Source organism: Leishmania braziliensis, chromosome 27 (assembly GCF_000002845.2).
Source record: "Leishmania braziliensis MHOM/BR/75/M2904 complete genome, chromosome 27".
Taxonomy (NCBI): Eukaryota; Euglenozoa; class Kinetoplastea; order Trypanosomatida; family Trypanosomatidae; genus Leishmania; species Leishmania braziliensis.
The window spans coordinates 381845-397221 of NC_009319.2; the positions used below are offsets into that span (position 1 = coordinate 381845).

The 15377-nt window shown below is 59.2% G+C and overlaps 4 protein-coding genes across 4 annotated transcripts; 1 reads left to right on the forward strand and 3 right to left on the reverse strand.

Moving 5' to 3' along the window:
* Positions 1-3466: 3466 nt before the first annotated feature.
* LBRM_27_0990 (conserved hypothetical protein) lies at positions 3467-6712 on the forward strand (the record flags this gene model as incomplete). The annotated part of the gene is made up of 1 exon (XM_001565808.2): positions 3467-6712. The coding sequence occupies one exon, from the start codon at positions 3467-3469 to the stop codon at positions 6710-6712; it is 3246 nt and encodes a 1081-aa protein (XP_001565858.1).
* Positions 6713-8038: 1326 nt separating this feature from the next.
* On the reverse strand, positions 8039-8974 carry LBRM_27_1000 (hypothetical protein, unknown function; the record flags this gene model as incomplete). Its single annotated transcript, XM_001565809.1, has 1 exon — positions 8039-8974. The coding sequence occupies one exon, from the start codon at positions 8972-8974 to the stop codon at positions 8039-8041; it is 936 nt and encodes a 311-aa protein (XP_001565859.1).
* Positions 8975-11459: 2485 nt separating this feature from the next.
* LBRM_27_1010 (putative isovaleryl-coA dehydrogenase) lies at positions 11460-12692 on the reverse strand (the record flags this gene model as incomplete). Its single annotated transcript, XM_001565810.2, has 1 exon — positions 11460-12692. The coding sequence occupies one exon, from the start codon at positions 12690-12692 to the stop codon at positions 11460-11462; it is 1233 nt and encodes a 410-aa protein (XP_001565860.1).
* A 906-nt stretch (positions 12693-13598) lies between these two features.
* On the reverse strand, positions 13599-15377 carry LBRM_27_1020 (conserved hypothetical protein; the record flags this gene model as incomplete). The annotated part of the gene is made up of 1 exon (XM_001565811.2): positions 13599-15377. The coding sequence occupies one exon, from the start codon at positions 15375-15377 to the stop codon at positions 13599-13601; it is 1779 nt and encodes a 592-aa protein (XP_001565861.2).

A 15377-nucleotide genomic window follows, 5' to 3' on the forward strand; every position in this document is an offset into this window, starting at 1 on the left:
GCTGATGATGCCTCATCTATGGGTTGGTCCAAACAGTTTGACTGGGCGCATGGGAAAGACACACATACAAATCACCTTTCGGCTGACGTGTGCGGCTGCGTGCTTGCGGCGTGCGCCTGAGGCGCGGGCGTGGTGGTCCTGATGGAGAGACAACCACTGTTGTGCGCGAGCGAGGCGATGAGCGCGCATTTCGAGCCAAAAAAAACAAAAAACTCAACAGGTCTGAGACGCCGCCACGCCCGTGCACGCTGCGTCGTGTGTGAAGGAGTGCATTGAGTCCTACCGCTCCCCCACTACTGAGCGCGTGGGAGCATCAACTCTCCGAGACGCGGTGCGACTGTGGGTGCCACGCGGATCGCGCCACCCACCCCCCCCCCTCCCATCTCCCCCTGCCCCTTTGCCGCTGCGTGCTGCGGCGTGCGCACGTGATGAACACTATTCACATAGTTTCCTGTCAGTCCGAGCACTGCATGAGGTCATAACATCTTTCAACTCAGCTCACACTGACGCTGCGCTGGCGCCCGCGGGGCGCGTGCGTGCACGCCCATGGGCGAGGGCGCGGTGGGGACGGCGCGAGCAGCTGCTGCATCTTGATCTGTCTGGCACCTGTCTTTACACCTGTCAGTGACAGAGCCCGCCCGAAAGCTCAAGAGAGAAGGAGAGTGAAGGTGTGTCGCAGGTTCTGCCGGGTCGTCCCTGCCGCCGTTTGCGTGCGTGCGTGCGCATGGGGTGTCCGGTGGCATAGCGTCTCTTCGGAGCCGCCGCACAACTCCCTTGGAATGGTGGGCGAATCGTCCCACGCAGGTCCCTGTCCTGTTGTGCCAGAGTGGAAGCTGCCCCTTTGCCGCTGCGTGCTGCGGCGTGCGCACGTGGGGGACACTGTTCACGTCGTTTCCTGTCGGTCCGAGCACTGCATGAGGCCGTGGCCGTTTTCAGTGGAGCTCACACCTGGCGCTGTGCGGGTGCTGGTGTAGGCGTGGCGGGCTGCGCGTATGCTGCTGAATGATGCACTCATCTATGTTGGTCCAAACAGTTTGACTGGCGCATGGAAAGACACACATACAAATCACCTTTCGGCTGACGTGTGCGGCTGCGTGCTTGCGGCGTGCGCCTGAGGCGCGGGCGTGGTGGTCCTGATGGAGAGACAACCACTGTTGTGCGCGAGCGAGGCGATGAGCGCGCATTTCGAGCCAAAAAAACAAAAAACTCAACAGGTCTGAGACGCCGCCACGCCCGTGCACGCTGCGTCGTGTGTGAAGGAGTGCATTGAGTCCTACCGCTCCCCCACTACTGAGCGCGTGGGAGCATCAACTCTCCGAGACGCGGTGCGACTGTGGGTGCCACGCGGATCGCGCCCACCCACCCCCCCCCTCCCATCTCCCCCTGCCCCTTTGCCGCTGCGTGCTGCGGCGTGCGCACGTGATGAACACTATTCACATAGTTTCCTGTCAGTCCGAGCACTGCATGAGGTCATAACATCTTTCAACTCAGCTCACACTGACGCTGCGCTGGCGCCCGCGGGGCGCGTGCGTGCACGCCCATGGGCGAGGGCGCGGTGGGGACGGCGCGAGCAGCTGCTGCATCTTGATCTGTCTGGCACCTGTCTTTACACCTGTCAGTGACAGAGCCCGCCCGAAAGCTCAAGAGAGAAGGAGAGTGAAGGTGTGTCGCAGGTTCTGCCGGGTCGTCCCTGCCGCCGTTTGCGTGCGTGCGTGCGCATGGGGTGTCCGGTGGCATAGCGTCTCTTCGGAGCCGCCGCACAACTCCCTTGGAATGGTGGGCGAATCGTCCCACGCAGGTCCCTGTCCTGTTGTGCCAGAGTGGAAGCTGCCCCTTTGCCGCTGCGTGCTGCGGCGTGCGCACGTGGGGAACACTGTTCACGTCGTTTCCTGTCGGTCCGAGCACTGCATGAGGCCGTGGCCGTTTTCAGTGGAGCTCACACCTGGCGCTGTGCGGGTGCTGGTGTAGGCGTGGCGGGCTGCGCGTATGCTGCTGAATGATGCACTCATCTATGTTGGTCCAAACAGTTTGACTGGCGCATGGAAAGACACACATACAAATCACCTTTCGGCTGACGTGTGCGGCTGCGTGCTTGCGGCGTGCGCCTGAGGCGCGGGCGTGGTGGTCCTGATGGAGAGACAACCACTGTTGTGCGCGAGCGAGGCGATGAGCGCGCATTTCGAGCCAAAAAAAAACAAAAAACTCAACAGGTCTGAGACGCCGCCACGCCCGTGCACGCTGCGTCGTGTGTGAAGGAGTGCATTGAGTCCTACCGCTCCCCCACTACTGAGCGCGTGGGAGCATCAACTCTCCGAGACGCGGTGCGACTGTGGGTGCCACGCGGATCGCGCCCACCCACCCCCCCCTCCCGTCTCCCCCTGCCCCTTTGCCGCTGCGTGCTGCGGCGTGCGCACGTGATGAACACTATTCACATAGTTTCCTGTCAGTCCGAGCACTGCATGAGGTCATAACATCTTTCAACTCAGCTCACACTGACGCTGCGCTGTCGCCCGCGGGGCGCGTGCGTGCACGCCCATGGGCGAGGGCGCGGTGGGTATTTTATTGTGTATAGATATATGCGTCTTTGTGTGTGTTGTTTTGAACTTGTTTACCACTGTGCTGAGTGTGTTGGTAAGAGGGTATTGTGATGAACCTATGTGTGTTGTTGTGTCTTTGGGGAAGCAAGCGAGTGTAGTGGTGATGGTGGAGTCAAAAGGAGGGAGACGTTTGACAGAGTACAGGAGTACTGCTGTGGTGTGTGTCGTACGTCCATACGCGTTGTGTGCCTACTAACACATGTTGATGTCTGCATTGTTTCGAAGTGAGTTTGTAGGGTGGAAGAGTGTACGGGTTGTATTCTTTGGTCTATTGTTGACGTATTCTGCTGCTCTCTCTCTCTCTCTCTCTCTCTCTCTGTGCTAAGCGATTTAGCGTGGTGTATTCACTCGAGTGTGTTGAGTATAGTAGTAAGGGTTGGAGTTGGTGTGGAAAGAGGCCTCTAATGCTGATTATTTATTCATGAAAACGTCTGCGAGTGCCCCCCCTCGTCTTTGGTGTGTACTCGACCTTCTCCAGTAGTTACGACACGATGGTAGCGCATATTGCAAAGTGTTGCCGTTACTTGTGTTGTCGCTGGTACTCCTAGTGGGGAGTTATGTAGCTTGTCACTACCGCAAAGATTTGATCGCGCTTCCTCCCCCGTTCCTCTTGCTGCTGTGTGGTCAGTGTGTGCAACTGTTCAATTCTTCAGTGGATCCAGGAGCATCATCTCATTAGCAATTTCTCGCTCCGTGTGCGCGGGTGCCGCTGGTGTCCTACCTTCGCACTGCCTACTGGGGAGTGTGGCACCCTCCATCACGGGCAGTCACGGGCACGATCGAACACCCTGTGCAGGCGAGGGACTCTCACCATACGCTCACATCGACGCAGATCAAATCCACCACATCGCAGGCGGTCTAAAGTGCAAATGGCGATGACACAGGCGATTCCGCATGACTGTCGCAGTCATGTGGATGCCTTGCCCGACCCCATCGCACCGCACTTCGAACTTGTCACGTACCCCCTCGCCGACAACCTGGATGCTATCGAGGCTGTCGATTGCCAGGGCGGTGTCCTGGCGGTGCTGCGCCGTAGTGGACAACTGGAGCTGCGCGACGCTGAGGAGGACCGTGTGCTGCTCCGTACACTTGTGCGTAACCCTCACAAGGTCTTTGTGCATCCTCAAGGCACCTATGTTGTGGCCACTGCCTCTGACGGCGAGGTCACGGTGCAGAACACGTTTGACGCACGCTTGTGCGCCATTGCTCAGCTACAAGTAACCGACCTTCTCGGTGCCTTTGTGGAGGGGTCGCAGGAGGTCGTGGTAGGTGAGTGTGTGGGGTGGCTTCCACAGGATGACTATGGGGCAGCGCCCGAAGAGAACGCAGATGAATTTGGAACCCGTGTCGATTCGGCTTCTCCGATGAAAGGGTCGTCAACGAGGGGCGCAACGAAGTGGAGCTGCTTGATGGGAGTGAACAAGGGTAGTGCCATTTTTGCCCTCCATATCGGTGTCAGCAGCAGTAACCCAAACCGGCTGACGATGAGAACAGTGCTGGCATGGTCGTTGCCGTCCCCAGCAAGCGCTGTCTTTCCTCTCCGCTCCATCGAGTTCGCGGCGATGGGGGAAAGCGGCTGCGTTCTTCTTCTCTCTACAGCCACTAATCTGCATGAGGCATGCAGCAGTAGCATTGCCACACCGGCCTCTTTGTTTCACGCACTCGATTCGGGCATCGTCAAGCTGCGCACCCAGGCGGTACCCCTGTATGCAGGCTCCGCCTCAGCACCGGAGGCGAATGGGCGGGTGCTTCTCTACCGTGGCTCATGCGCCACCACACCGCAGTCGTACGTGTGGAACAGCGCTGCTGGTATCGTTCATGGACTGTTTAACCGCGATGTTGCCGCCGACATGGTGGACGAAAATGAAAAGGTGCTCTTTCGCACGCTGCCGGGCCCTGAGACATCCACGTCCTCGATGAATGAGGAGGGGGCGTGCGTGAATGAGCAGTCGTTCTCGCTGGCAAAAGTTGCAGAGAGTCATGACGCGGTCGGGTTAGCTTTGGACAGGGCTACGCTGCCACCGTCGACCGCCCCCATCGCAGTCGTCCCGACGGCGTTTCACATGATTGTGCTGTACCCGCGGCGGTTCCTGGTGCTACACCAACCTCCGGGTGCGTCATGGCGCAGCCCTGCCGACAGCGGCGGCGTTGTGGAGCGCTTCGCACCTCCGCTGCCTGCCGAGGTGGCGCAGCGGATCCGCTTCGACCCGTTCCAGGCATCATCGCCGCCTTCTGAGCTGTGCGGCATCATCCACGACGCCGAGGCACGCCGATTTTTCCTCTTCAGCCGAACGCATCTCTGGGAGTTGCTCATTGAAGACGAGGCACGCCAGCAGTGGCGCTTCTTTCTAGAGCGTGGACGTGACGCGCAGGCGTCCTTGGTGATGCGCAAGCGCTACATGGATGCGGCGTGTCGCCTTGCCTTCTACTCGGACACTCAGCGCAATCTCTGCCTGCTTCACAGCGGTCAGTTCTTCCTCGACTGCGGCGCCACCCGCCACGCCATTGCACAGTTTGCCAAATGCGACTGGTTTGAGGACATCTACGCGCTGTTGACGACATACCGCAACACGAACGTGCGCACCACCTTTGTGGAGGCTCGCTTTCAGTTTCTGCTGTCTCATCTCGCCTCGCTGGACGACTGGGCACCGCAGCTGACGAGCATCTTTGTGATTCTTGTACTCGCGAAACTTGATCAGGTCGCGCGCTGTGCCGCAGCACCCGCCGCCGAGGCGGAGTTCAACAAGTTCCTGTTGAGCACCGTGGAGCAGTGCGGCGGCTTTCTGAAGGAAAAAGCGGTGTACGAGCTGGTGGTACGCCTGCTGGAGGAGCAGGGTCGCCGCGAGAGTGCGTTGATGTTTGCCAAGGCAATGCAGCACACAAGCTACGTCGTTGCCTACCACATCGCACAGCAGCAGTTCGATGAGGCTGTCACGGTCCTCGGAACGTGTCACGGATCAGTTGCGCGCCTGCAGCCCTGGTACGAGTTTACATCCGTGCTGATCCAACATCGGCCGGTGGCTCTGGTGACGGCGCTGCTGCGTGTGCTGGCCAAGGAAGCGCGAGTGGGTCGGGTGCTTCCTCTGCAGGTGGAACGGCTGATGACGTCGTTTGCACGCTACGATGTCTCCATGAACGAGGTGGCCGACAACACAGAGCATCAGGTGGTGGTGCTGCTCGATCAGTGCATTCACCGCTACGACTGCTTTTCGAGTGCAGTGCACAACTACTACGTTTGCCTGCTTGCCCAGACGCACGATGTCGTGCGCCTCGACGACTTCATCCGCACCTCACTTTTCTTCGACACGGGGTACGCACTGCGCATCTGCTTGGAGCATGGTTGCACGACCGCGGCCGTCGCCCTGTACAAGCATATGCATCTCTACCGTGACGCCGTCACTACTGCCCTGTACGCGCCTCGGGAGCGACGTCACAGCAGCGGCAGCGCAGAGGAGGACAGCTACGTGCTGTCGGAGCTTGTCGCTGCGGAAGACACGCTGCGTGGACTTGTCGGTAAGGTTGGAAAGGACGAGCTGCGTCACTTGTGGATGCTAACAGCAGAGCAGGCGCTCGCCAGCCACAACGTAGCCGCAGCCCTCGCGGTCGTACAAGAGTCCGGCGGCGTTCTCCGCACTGAGGATGTTCTCCGTAAGATCGACGACGTGAACCTTGTGGATGACTTTCGGGGCGCCATCTGTGAGTACTTCGACGCCTATGCAGAGCAGAAGCGGCAGCTCAGCCGAACGCAGGACGAGGTGTACCAGACCGCCGAGGAAGTGAAGAAGGACCTGCAGCAGGCGCGCGACCAGTTTGGGTACATCACAGCGAGCCAGCGCTGTCCGCTCTGCCACTGTACTCTGCTGCAAAGCAGGACGCCATACTTTGTATACCCCAACTGCGGTCATGTCGTGCACGAAGCTTGCGCAGTGTCGCGACTCGAGTCCATGGGCGGCCTGGCGGCGTTCCTGGCCGACGAGGGCATTGCGCCACATGTTCTGAACGGCGTCAGCAACACCCGCCAGATCGCGCAGCAGGACTGCGTACTGTGCGGCGAGGCGCTGGTTGTTGAGGTCGGTATCCCGTTATGCACCAGGGACGCTTCGTGGGATGTCTGAACAGAACCCCCCCCCCGGGCCGGCGCGCGGAAAAGGGCCTGCCCGCCCCAATCGCCCCGCACACGTCAGCCGAAAGGTGATTTGTATGTGTGTCTTTCCATGCGCCAGTCAAACTGTTTGGACCAACATAGATGAGTGCATCATTCAGCAGCATACGCGCAGCCCGCCACGCCTACACCAGCACCCGCACAGCGCCAGGTGTGAGCTCCACTGAAAACGGCCACGGCCTCATGCAGTGCTCGGACCGACAGGAAACGACGTGAACAGTGTCCCCCACGTGCGCACAAGTGGCCCTGTGTGGTGGAAGGGGGGGGAGGCGGCCGACTGCGAGAAAGGGAACAGCAAACGTGAGCGTGGTAGGTGTACGTGTGAAGGAAGAGTCGCAAGATCATCGTGACGAGCTGCGCAGAGGCACTCTTTTCCCGTCTTTCGTCTGTTGTCTGCGCCGTTCGGTAAAGGATAATGGCAGGATAGAGGGCGTTGCGGGGGGTATGCTATGAAGCAAGTCAAGCGGTGAAGGATGCATACGCCTAAATCCAGGCCAGGAGGAGCTATGCAAGGGCCTGGCGGAGAAAAGCACTGGCGGCAACTGCGGCTGAAAGTAGTAACCCCGACAAAGTAGGTGAGCAGGAGACCTGCGCGCGATGAGATGAAAACCAGTTCCTCGGTAAGGGGGTTAAGTTGCCATACATACGCCGTACTCCTCTCCGTTTATGACGGCACAGGAAGGGCAGCACAATCGTGCCATGCCATAAAGGAAACGCGCCCTGTGCGTTATTACCCTGGGGCATTTTTCCCTCATTACCCTCCGCCACGGGCGAGCCGGCCCCGGCGCCCGCGGCTGGGACCCGGCGACCGGGGGCTGGCGCGGCGCGTCCTGCCGGGCCCGGGGGGTGGCCGCCGGCCCAAGGGCCGGGCCCCCCGGACGCGGGGGACACGGCCTCCACGCGCGCCGAGGCGGATTCGCGCGCACCCCTGCCCGCAGCGTTTGCCGAGCACCGACGCGGCCCACAGCAAGCAACCACACATCCCACCACGACCGCACGCCTCCTCCGCACAGCACCGGCCCAGCCAGGTCCGGCCCGCCGGGGCAAACGGTCCGCACGGCCATATACCCGAAGGCAGGCTGCAGGTCGCTGGTCCTCCCCACAACGAGGGGGTACGGGACGCTCGATACCACGCGGTGAGGTGGACGGCCATCATCAGGAGCGCATTGATTCTGCAAGTACAACAGTAAACACCCTCACTTCAGCAATACCGAGAGGGAGAAAGACTTTCCGCAAGGAAAATGTAACGAATGTGCAGGAGCAGCGAACGATGCCGCGGCTACTTCAACTTCCTCAACTCTAATGAAAAGAGCACCTCCTCCGTGGTTGAATAGAGGGATGGGAAGAGCATGGGGGTGATAGACTGGTACAGGGCGTAGCCGGGGTACTTTCGAGCGCTCAGCCGTTCTGTGATCGTTCTTGTCGACACGAGTATGAGCAGCCCAAGCATGGCGCACCCAGACCACTGCCACCACGCCATCGACGCTGTGCCACTGCTGTGCGCCGCCATCGCCAGCACCACCCACAACGACGCCTCACAGAACACATTGAGGTGACGGCTGTAGCCAAAGACACCTGTCACACAGAAGCCGTAGCAGTAAGGAGACTGGCGCGGCGTACGGGCCTTCTCGCACTGAAAGCGCCACTGCTGCTCGTCGCAGATCGTTTCAAGGGCAATGAGAACTAGAAGCACGGCTGCAAGTGTGATCTCCTTCGCCGTTGGTGGCCTCGCCGGAAACTGCATGACAGGCAGCGGAATAGCCCACAGAAGCCACGTTTGAAAGCAGGAAATAAAGAAGAAGTTGAACAACATCCAGGTGATGGGCGAGCCGGAGAATATGGGCCACGAGCGTACGTAATTCCACCGATAATCCTGACCGCCACGGGCGTACCCGCCGCGGCGGAAGAAGTTGAAAGTCAGGCGGCATCCCCACACTGTTATGACAAGGCCGAAAAGGGCTGCGCAGCTTAGGGAGAGCGACGACTGCCCTGCGACGTGACTCTCGGCAGTTTTGCGTGCCTCCTGATGCGTATAGTAGACATGGATCCACGTGCACACCACAGGTAGAATAGACCACGACCGGTCCACCCACGAGTAGTTGTCGTTGCGGTGTGCGGCGACGAACAGCACAAGCAAGGCCACGATCATCAAACAGGCGGAAAGGGCGAAGGACGTCGCCGTAGCGGCGGCGATGGCGCTGGAGAGAGAGTCCATACTTTTCTTTTTAAGGATGTTTTTGTTTCCCGATCAGACACTGAGGTAATCCTTGCGCACCACAGACGGGGTAAAGACGTGTAGGGGGGTATGCGGGCGGATGTGTACGATCGTCTGTCCGCCAGTGCGAGCGTGGACTTGATAATAGGTGAGGGTGTAGAGATCTCTCTGAGTGTATGTACGTGTGTTTGTCGCTCTAGAATCAATCAGTTGTTTACAGCGTGATGCGCACACTCCACATGCGACGAGCGAAGAAAGGGCACAAGCGAAAGGGGGTGGGAAGAGAGCGAAAGCGCCCGAAAGAAAACAAACGCGCCGGCGGGGGGGGGGGGGGAGGGGGGAAGGAGGGGGGCAGTGGTAGCAGCAATAGTGGTGATGGTATGGATGGGTACAGGAGCAGCAGAGTGAAATAGGGTAGGGAAACGGAGAGAAGCGCTAGGGGAGTCACACCAAAGGAAACCAGAGCGAAAAGTCGAAAGAAAAAGGATTGGTCAGCTCCCAGGCCTGATAAAGGGGGGGGCTATGTGATGTTATTCTCGTTTCTTTTGTCCACTGACCGCGCACATTATGTGTATGTATGTGTGGTGGTGGTGAGTGGTGAGGGAGGGTCTGTTTACCACGTGCCAGCAGCAGCGATAAGAGTCGTGCGGATCAGAAAAGGTCTCTGCGACCGGTTTTGATAGAAGTAGTGAGACGTGGTACGAGCGGCAGGTGAGTATGGGCGCGTGAAACGGTGGGCAGCAAATGTACTCCACTAGAACAGCGCGCGACAGCAGAGCAGTTAAAATCACATCACTGAAAGAGAGAAATGTAGCGGCCGCAGCGATGAAGAGGCGCTCAGCAGCGCACTCGCCTTGACTGTCTGCCACCAACGGCAGTGCCGCGGGGAAAGAGACTTGTGGTGGGAGTAAAAGCCAAGCTTTCGCTCAAGGAAAGGAGGGAAAAAGCTGAATGTCTCACAAAACAAACATGACACGTTGGCATGTCCCCTTTGTTTTGCACATTTGCACCGTTCTCTCCTCCGCCTTGTCCACTCCCTGCCATTGAGCATGACGGCTCAGCCTTGCTCAACCCCACGGCCTGCCCACAGGGAGCCCATCGCGTGGTGCGCAGCCGCCATAGACACACGCACTGGGGCGATAGTCTGGCACAGCCAGCTGAACCCTGCCCCCTGCCCAACGCACCACCCCCAGCCGCCGCCATCCCGCCGCTCCCCACAGGGTGCATCGGTCGGGGCAGCGCAGGCGCGCCACACCAGCAGGCAGTGAGAATGCGGTGGGGTGCGCTCCAGTGACGCTGGCACTCTGGCCTCGCTACGTCGTGGGTGCATGACCCAGTTGCCACCAGAGGTGGCTCGGCGCAGTGGCGGGGAGGAGGAGGGCTGCGTGGCTACCCCCGAGAGCAGGGGAGGGAGGGGGTGGAAGCACTGAGCACTGGGGTGTTGCCCCGTGATGAGGGGTAAAGTAAGAGAACGAGGGAAAACAAACGAAACAACGGATGCGGTGATCGTGGCTAGTGAACAACTCGCTGCCCTCATGCTCAGAAAGACACCTCTACACACATGCGTGTATGCATCTGCGCGTTTTTCGGCAAAGTGCCCCCTCCCCGCCCGCCTGCGTCCCTGGAGGCACACAGTCACGCTCGACGTAGACGAGAGACGGGGGTGCACCAAAGAGATGCGGCGTCGGAGGAGACATGAACCAGCAAAGGACAAAAAGAGGCGCTGGAAGAAAGGGAATGAACAAAGACAACGTGGAGAGACAAAGAGGCGTCACTTGCAAGTGAGAGTAAGAGCAAAGCCTGAAAGGAAAAGCGTATCACAATCCTGCGCATGCACAGGGAACGAGGGGAGAGTGTCGCACCCATGAATACGACCCTGTCGTTGCCGTGTGCACATGTGAGTCTTGTGACGCGTGTGTCTCCCTCCGCGTTAGTCCATCTTGCGTTATGCATTCGGTAACCTGTCACCGGGTGGGTGGCGTGCGACGCAGCAAGAGGGGAAAAGAAAACGTAGGCAGGAGATGGGGCCAAGCGAAAGGGGTACAGAGAGAACTGGGAGAGAACGAGAGAGAGGAGCCCACACAGATGAATCTCCTCAGAACAGAAAGCTAGGGAAAGGCGGCGACGCCTCTGTTCCTCCACAACGCCGTCTTCCTCCCTTCTTCTTTCTCACCGTCCCTGCCGCACATCCCAGAGCGCTCGTTGGCGGGGGCTGTTCGTTACCGCTGTGTCGGTTGGCTTTCGTTCATCACTTTTGGCTCAAGTCCCTAAAGTACGGCGGTGTACATTCGCCTGCCTCTCGTTGCATGTGAGGGGCAAATGGAGAGGGTGAAGAAGGAAGGTGGCGGCGTCCATGGGGAATGGGAAGGTGGCCACGACAGTAAGTCGCGACCCCGAGGTGCAGCTGCTGCCTCACCCAGCTCCCCCTCCTCGACGCACTTCACGTAGAGCTGCAAGGTCCGCCCCGTCTCTTCTCTCGGCGCGTCTACTTCAGTCCTTTGAGAAGATCCTTGGCGATGTTCTTGTGGTGCGCCTCAATGGTACCGCCACCGATCTCCAGCAGTTTCGCGTCGCGCCACAGTCTCTCGACCGGCATATCTTGCGTGTACCCCATGCCACCCATCACCTGGATCGCCGAGTCCGCCACCTTCTTGGCAATCGGCGTGGCAAACAGCTTGGCAGCGTCGCTGCCCAGACGGTTCTGGTTGTCTGGGTGGACATTGTGACTGACCGAGTACACAAGTGCCTTCGCTGCCTCGGTGTCCGCGTAGCCCTCCGCGATGTAGCGCTGGATCTGACCGAAATTAGAGATGGGATGACCAAACGCTTTCCGCTGCGAAGCATACGACGTCATGAGCTCGACAGAGCGCTCCGCGATGCCGACCGCCATACCAGCCAAGGTGACGCGCTCCAGCTCTAGATTGCGCATCATGCCCACCATACCCTTTCCATCCCCACCGAGCAAATTCTCCGCCGGAACAACGACGTCCTCAAAGAAGAGCTGACACATGTGCGAGGCGCGCATGCCGCATTTGTCAATCTTCGGGCCCTGCGTGAAGCCCTTCATGCCGCGCTCCACCACGAAAGCCGTGATCTTGCCGTTCACCTTGGCGTAGATGAGATACACGTCGGCCACAGTGCCGTTCGTGATCCAAATCTTGCTGCCGTTTAACACGTAGTTCCCAAAGCTGTCCTTCTTGGCGGTGGTCTGCATCCCCAAGACATCGGTGCCAGCGCCCGGCTCTGACATGCCCATGGCGCCAACATGCTCGCCCGTGAGCACCTTGGGCAGCCACCGAGCCCGCTGCGCCGGTGACGCGCTGTAGTAGAAGTTGTTCACAAAGAGCATGGCGTGGGCGAGGTAGGCAAGGCAGAACCCGGGGTCGTACTTGGAGAGTTCGTGGTGGACGATCACGGCCGCCACAGCGTCCATGCCGGCACCGCCGTCCGCCTCGGGAACCGTCACACCCATCACGCCCAGATCGCCGAGCTGTTTGAAGAGTTCGCGGTTGAAATGGCTGTTGATGTCGTCCTCCCTGGCGTGCTTGTCGACCACCTCCCGAGAAAACTTGGCCACCGTCTCACGCAAGGCCGCATGCTCCGGTGTCGGGTTGTACAGATCCATGAAAGCGCGGCTCGTCGACGTCATGGCGGCGGCCGCTGTCCACCCGCACGTACCGGTGCAGCGGCAGAGTGAAGACTGCAGAACGCGACGCATTATACTAACAATAAACGAGTAAGAGTGATGACCCAACTAATCAAAGGAGAGAGACACACACACACAAACAGAGAGGCTGAGGGAAGGAAACCGACAGGGAGAGAAGAGAGTGATGACTGTTGGCCTACACAATATCGAAGCGAGCACAGAAACGAAAAGAGGGAGAGAGGAAGAACGAGTAAACTGTGAGACCAAGATCTTAACAAACGTTGAAGGGGGCTGAAGAGGGGAGACTATAGCATCCGTACCAGCGTGAGAGCGAGGGGAAGGGGCATGAAATGAGTATAGGGGATGTGCAGGCGCGGGTGTTGTGCGTGCATGGCCGACACTCGTGTGCATGTTTGCATATGGGCGAGGGGGAAGAAGAGAGACAGACGCATGTGAGAGTGTTGGAAGCAAAAAGCGTTTGTCTGTTGTTCAGGTGAATTAGTGAAGCCAAAACAACAGCGGCGAAAATGTATGGCCCGTCCGTGTGCGTCCCACGCCAAGCAGAGCAGGAAATCAACAGAACAACAACTTGCCCCTTACAGAACGGTGGGACAGCGCAGCAGCCTCGACCACAGAAGAAGAGGAAGCAGCTATTCAGTGGGATGAAAAACCCACAGGATTAGTGGCCATTGCAGTCGTCCCTTTTACTTCCTGTTGCGCTCCGGCTTGTTGGTTATGGGGAAACTATTGGTTGTGAGGTTCATTATTCCTCTTGTCATGCGATCAGGGGGGGTTTACTCGATCTCGTGCATCCGCGATTTGAGGAAATCGTGCGTAGAGGCAGTCACATGCACACACGCGCGCGCGAGAAACACAGACGAAAGTGATGAGGCTGCAAAGGCAGCAGAAGTTAAGGGAAATCTGCAATGAACAGCGATCCCGCGACTTGCCTGTCAACGTCTACCAAACAACACCGTTTTATTGGCGTTTCAGCGCCAACGTTTCGTCCTTGTCATCCGAGTCCTCCCCATCGCTGCCCTCAGTCTCTGTCGGTTGTACCTCTTCTGCTCGATTGGGTTGCTTCTCCTCCTGGGTAGCCGCCGGCGCCGTCTTTCGGGGACGAAGGGCAGCCAGTCGCATGAAAGCGCCGACATCTTCATTGTCATCCTCAGCTCCTGCGCGGCAGCGATTACTCAACCGCCGCTCCGCCTCCGTCAGTTGTGCTGTGTCTACAGATGCTATGATGTTCTTTACGGTCTCCGTCAGAAGCCCGATAGACGTGCTCGTCGTCAGTCGGTGCCCATCGTCTTCGGTGCTCGCACGAATGGCACGGCTCAGTTCAAGCGAGAAACGACCACGAATGCCCAGTACCGCAACGCACTGCTCAAGAGGCGAAAAAATGGGCTCGGCAGACCTCAAGACCTCCTTTACCTTCCCGGCGTCTGTCGTCTCCCCGTTGGCGTCCCCCTCCGCGGCGACTGAGCCGATCTTTCGGCTCAGTCCCCGTACCTGCACGGCAGCCCGCAACGAGCCCACAGACGGAGGCCCCTCCTGGTGCGGGACGAAGCCGTAGTCGGTGCAGTAGCCAAACACGTAACTTCGCAGGCTCCATAGCGCCGCTGCGAGGAGCTCTGCCCCCTCCTTGGCCCTGCCGCCCCCGCCACCACTGCGGTCACCGCGCAAAAGCGCCTTGGCTGTCTTGCGCTTGTTGCGCGACACACGCGAGAGTTGTGCTGCCATGGAGCCACTACGCGCGAACACCGCACGCAGCAACTCCACATCCACCTCGAGGTGACGTCCGGAGATGAGGGAACGGCGGAAGTACCCTTCATTGGCGCGCAAATGGCGGTACCGCTGCCACAGAGCGACGCTGCCGCTTCCGATGCCGTCGTAGTAGTCGTCACCGGAGAGCAGCATCAAGAACACAAAGTCAATGCGGTAGGAAGGAAGCAGCTCGGCTGGCAGTGGAGGGTTCGGCACAGCCTTCGACCAGTGGTTCATGAGCTCCCACAGAGACGTGAGGCTGAGGTCAAATGGATCGATCAGGCTGTAGTGCGCATACGGAACAGCCACCATGGCGACCAGGATGAGGTCCGAGTCATTGCCCACTATTGACACGGTATCGTCTGGGTCGTAGCTGCCATCGGCGACTGTCGCTGCCCAGAGTCTGCGTAGCAACGCAGACATTTTCACCTCACCTTCCCCCGACTCGCGGCACCCGCTTACCATCAGTTTTTCCCAGGAGTACTGGGCCTTGCGCCGCTGCAGATACGTTGTGATGTACTCCTCGCAGGCGAGCACGAACTCTGCCCCGCAGAGGATCTCCTCACGGTGCAGCGGCACCTCGTCCAGCACAGGGTCACACGTGTACCACGGCGAGACACGAATGCTGTTACTGCCACTGCACTTTGAGGTGGTGGGCGCTGTGGCGGAACGTGGCGGGTGGATAGACAGGGAGTGGCGGCGCTCCTTCTGTGTCTTCAGCTTTGCAATCGGCGCGACGCCGTCGTACACAAGAACAAGAGTATCGTGCGGCCGCACACGCGTCAGCAGCTCGTCCATCTTTGCTGCGACCGCGCGCAGCGTCGCTGCAGTAGTTGGCACCTTAGGGTTGTACGCGATGTGCAGCACTGCATTCATGTCTATCAGAAGATGGCGGGGGTTGATAGCGTAGCAGTCTGCGCGGGCATTTTTGCTGGGGTATGCATACTGGATGTTGTGGTGTTCCACATACCTCCAAAGTCCCTTGACGCCCAT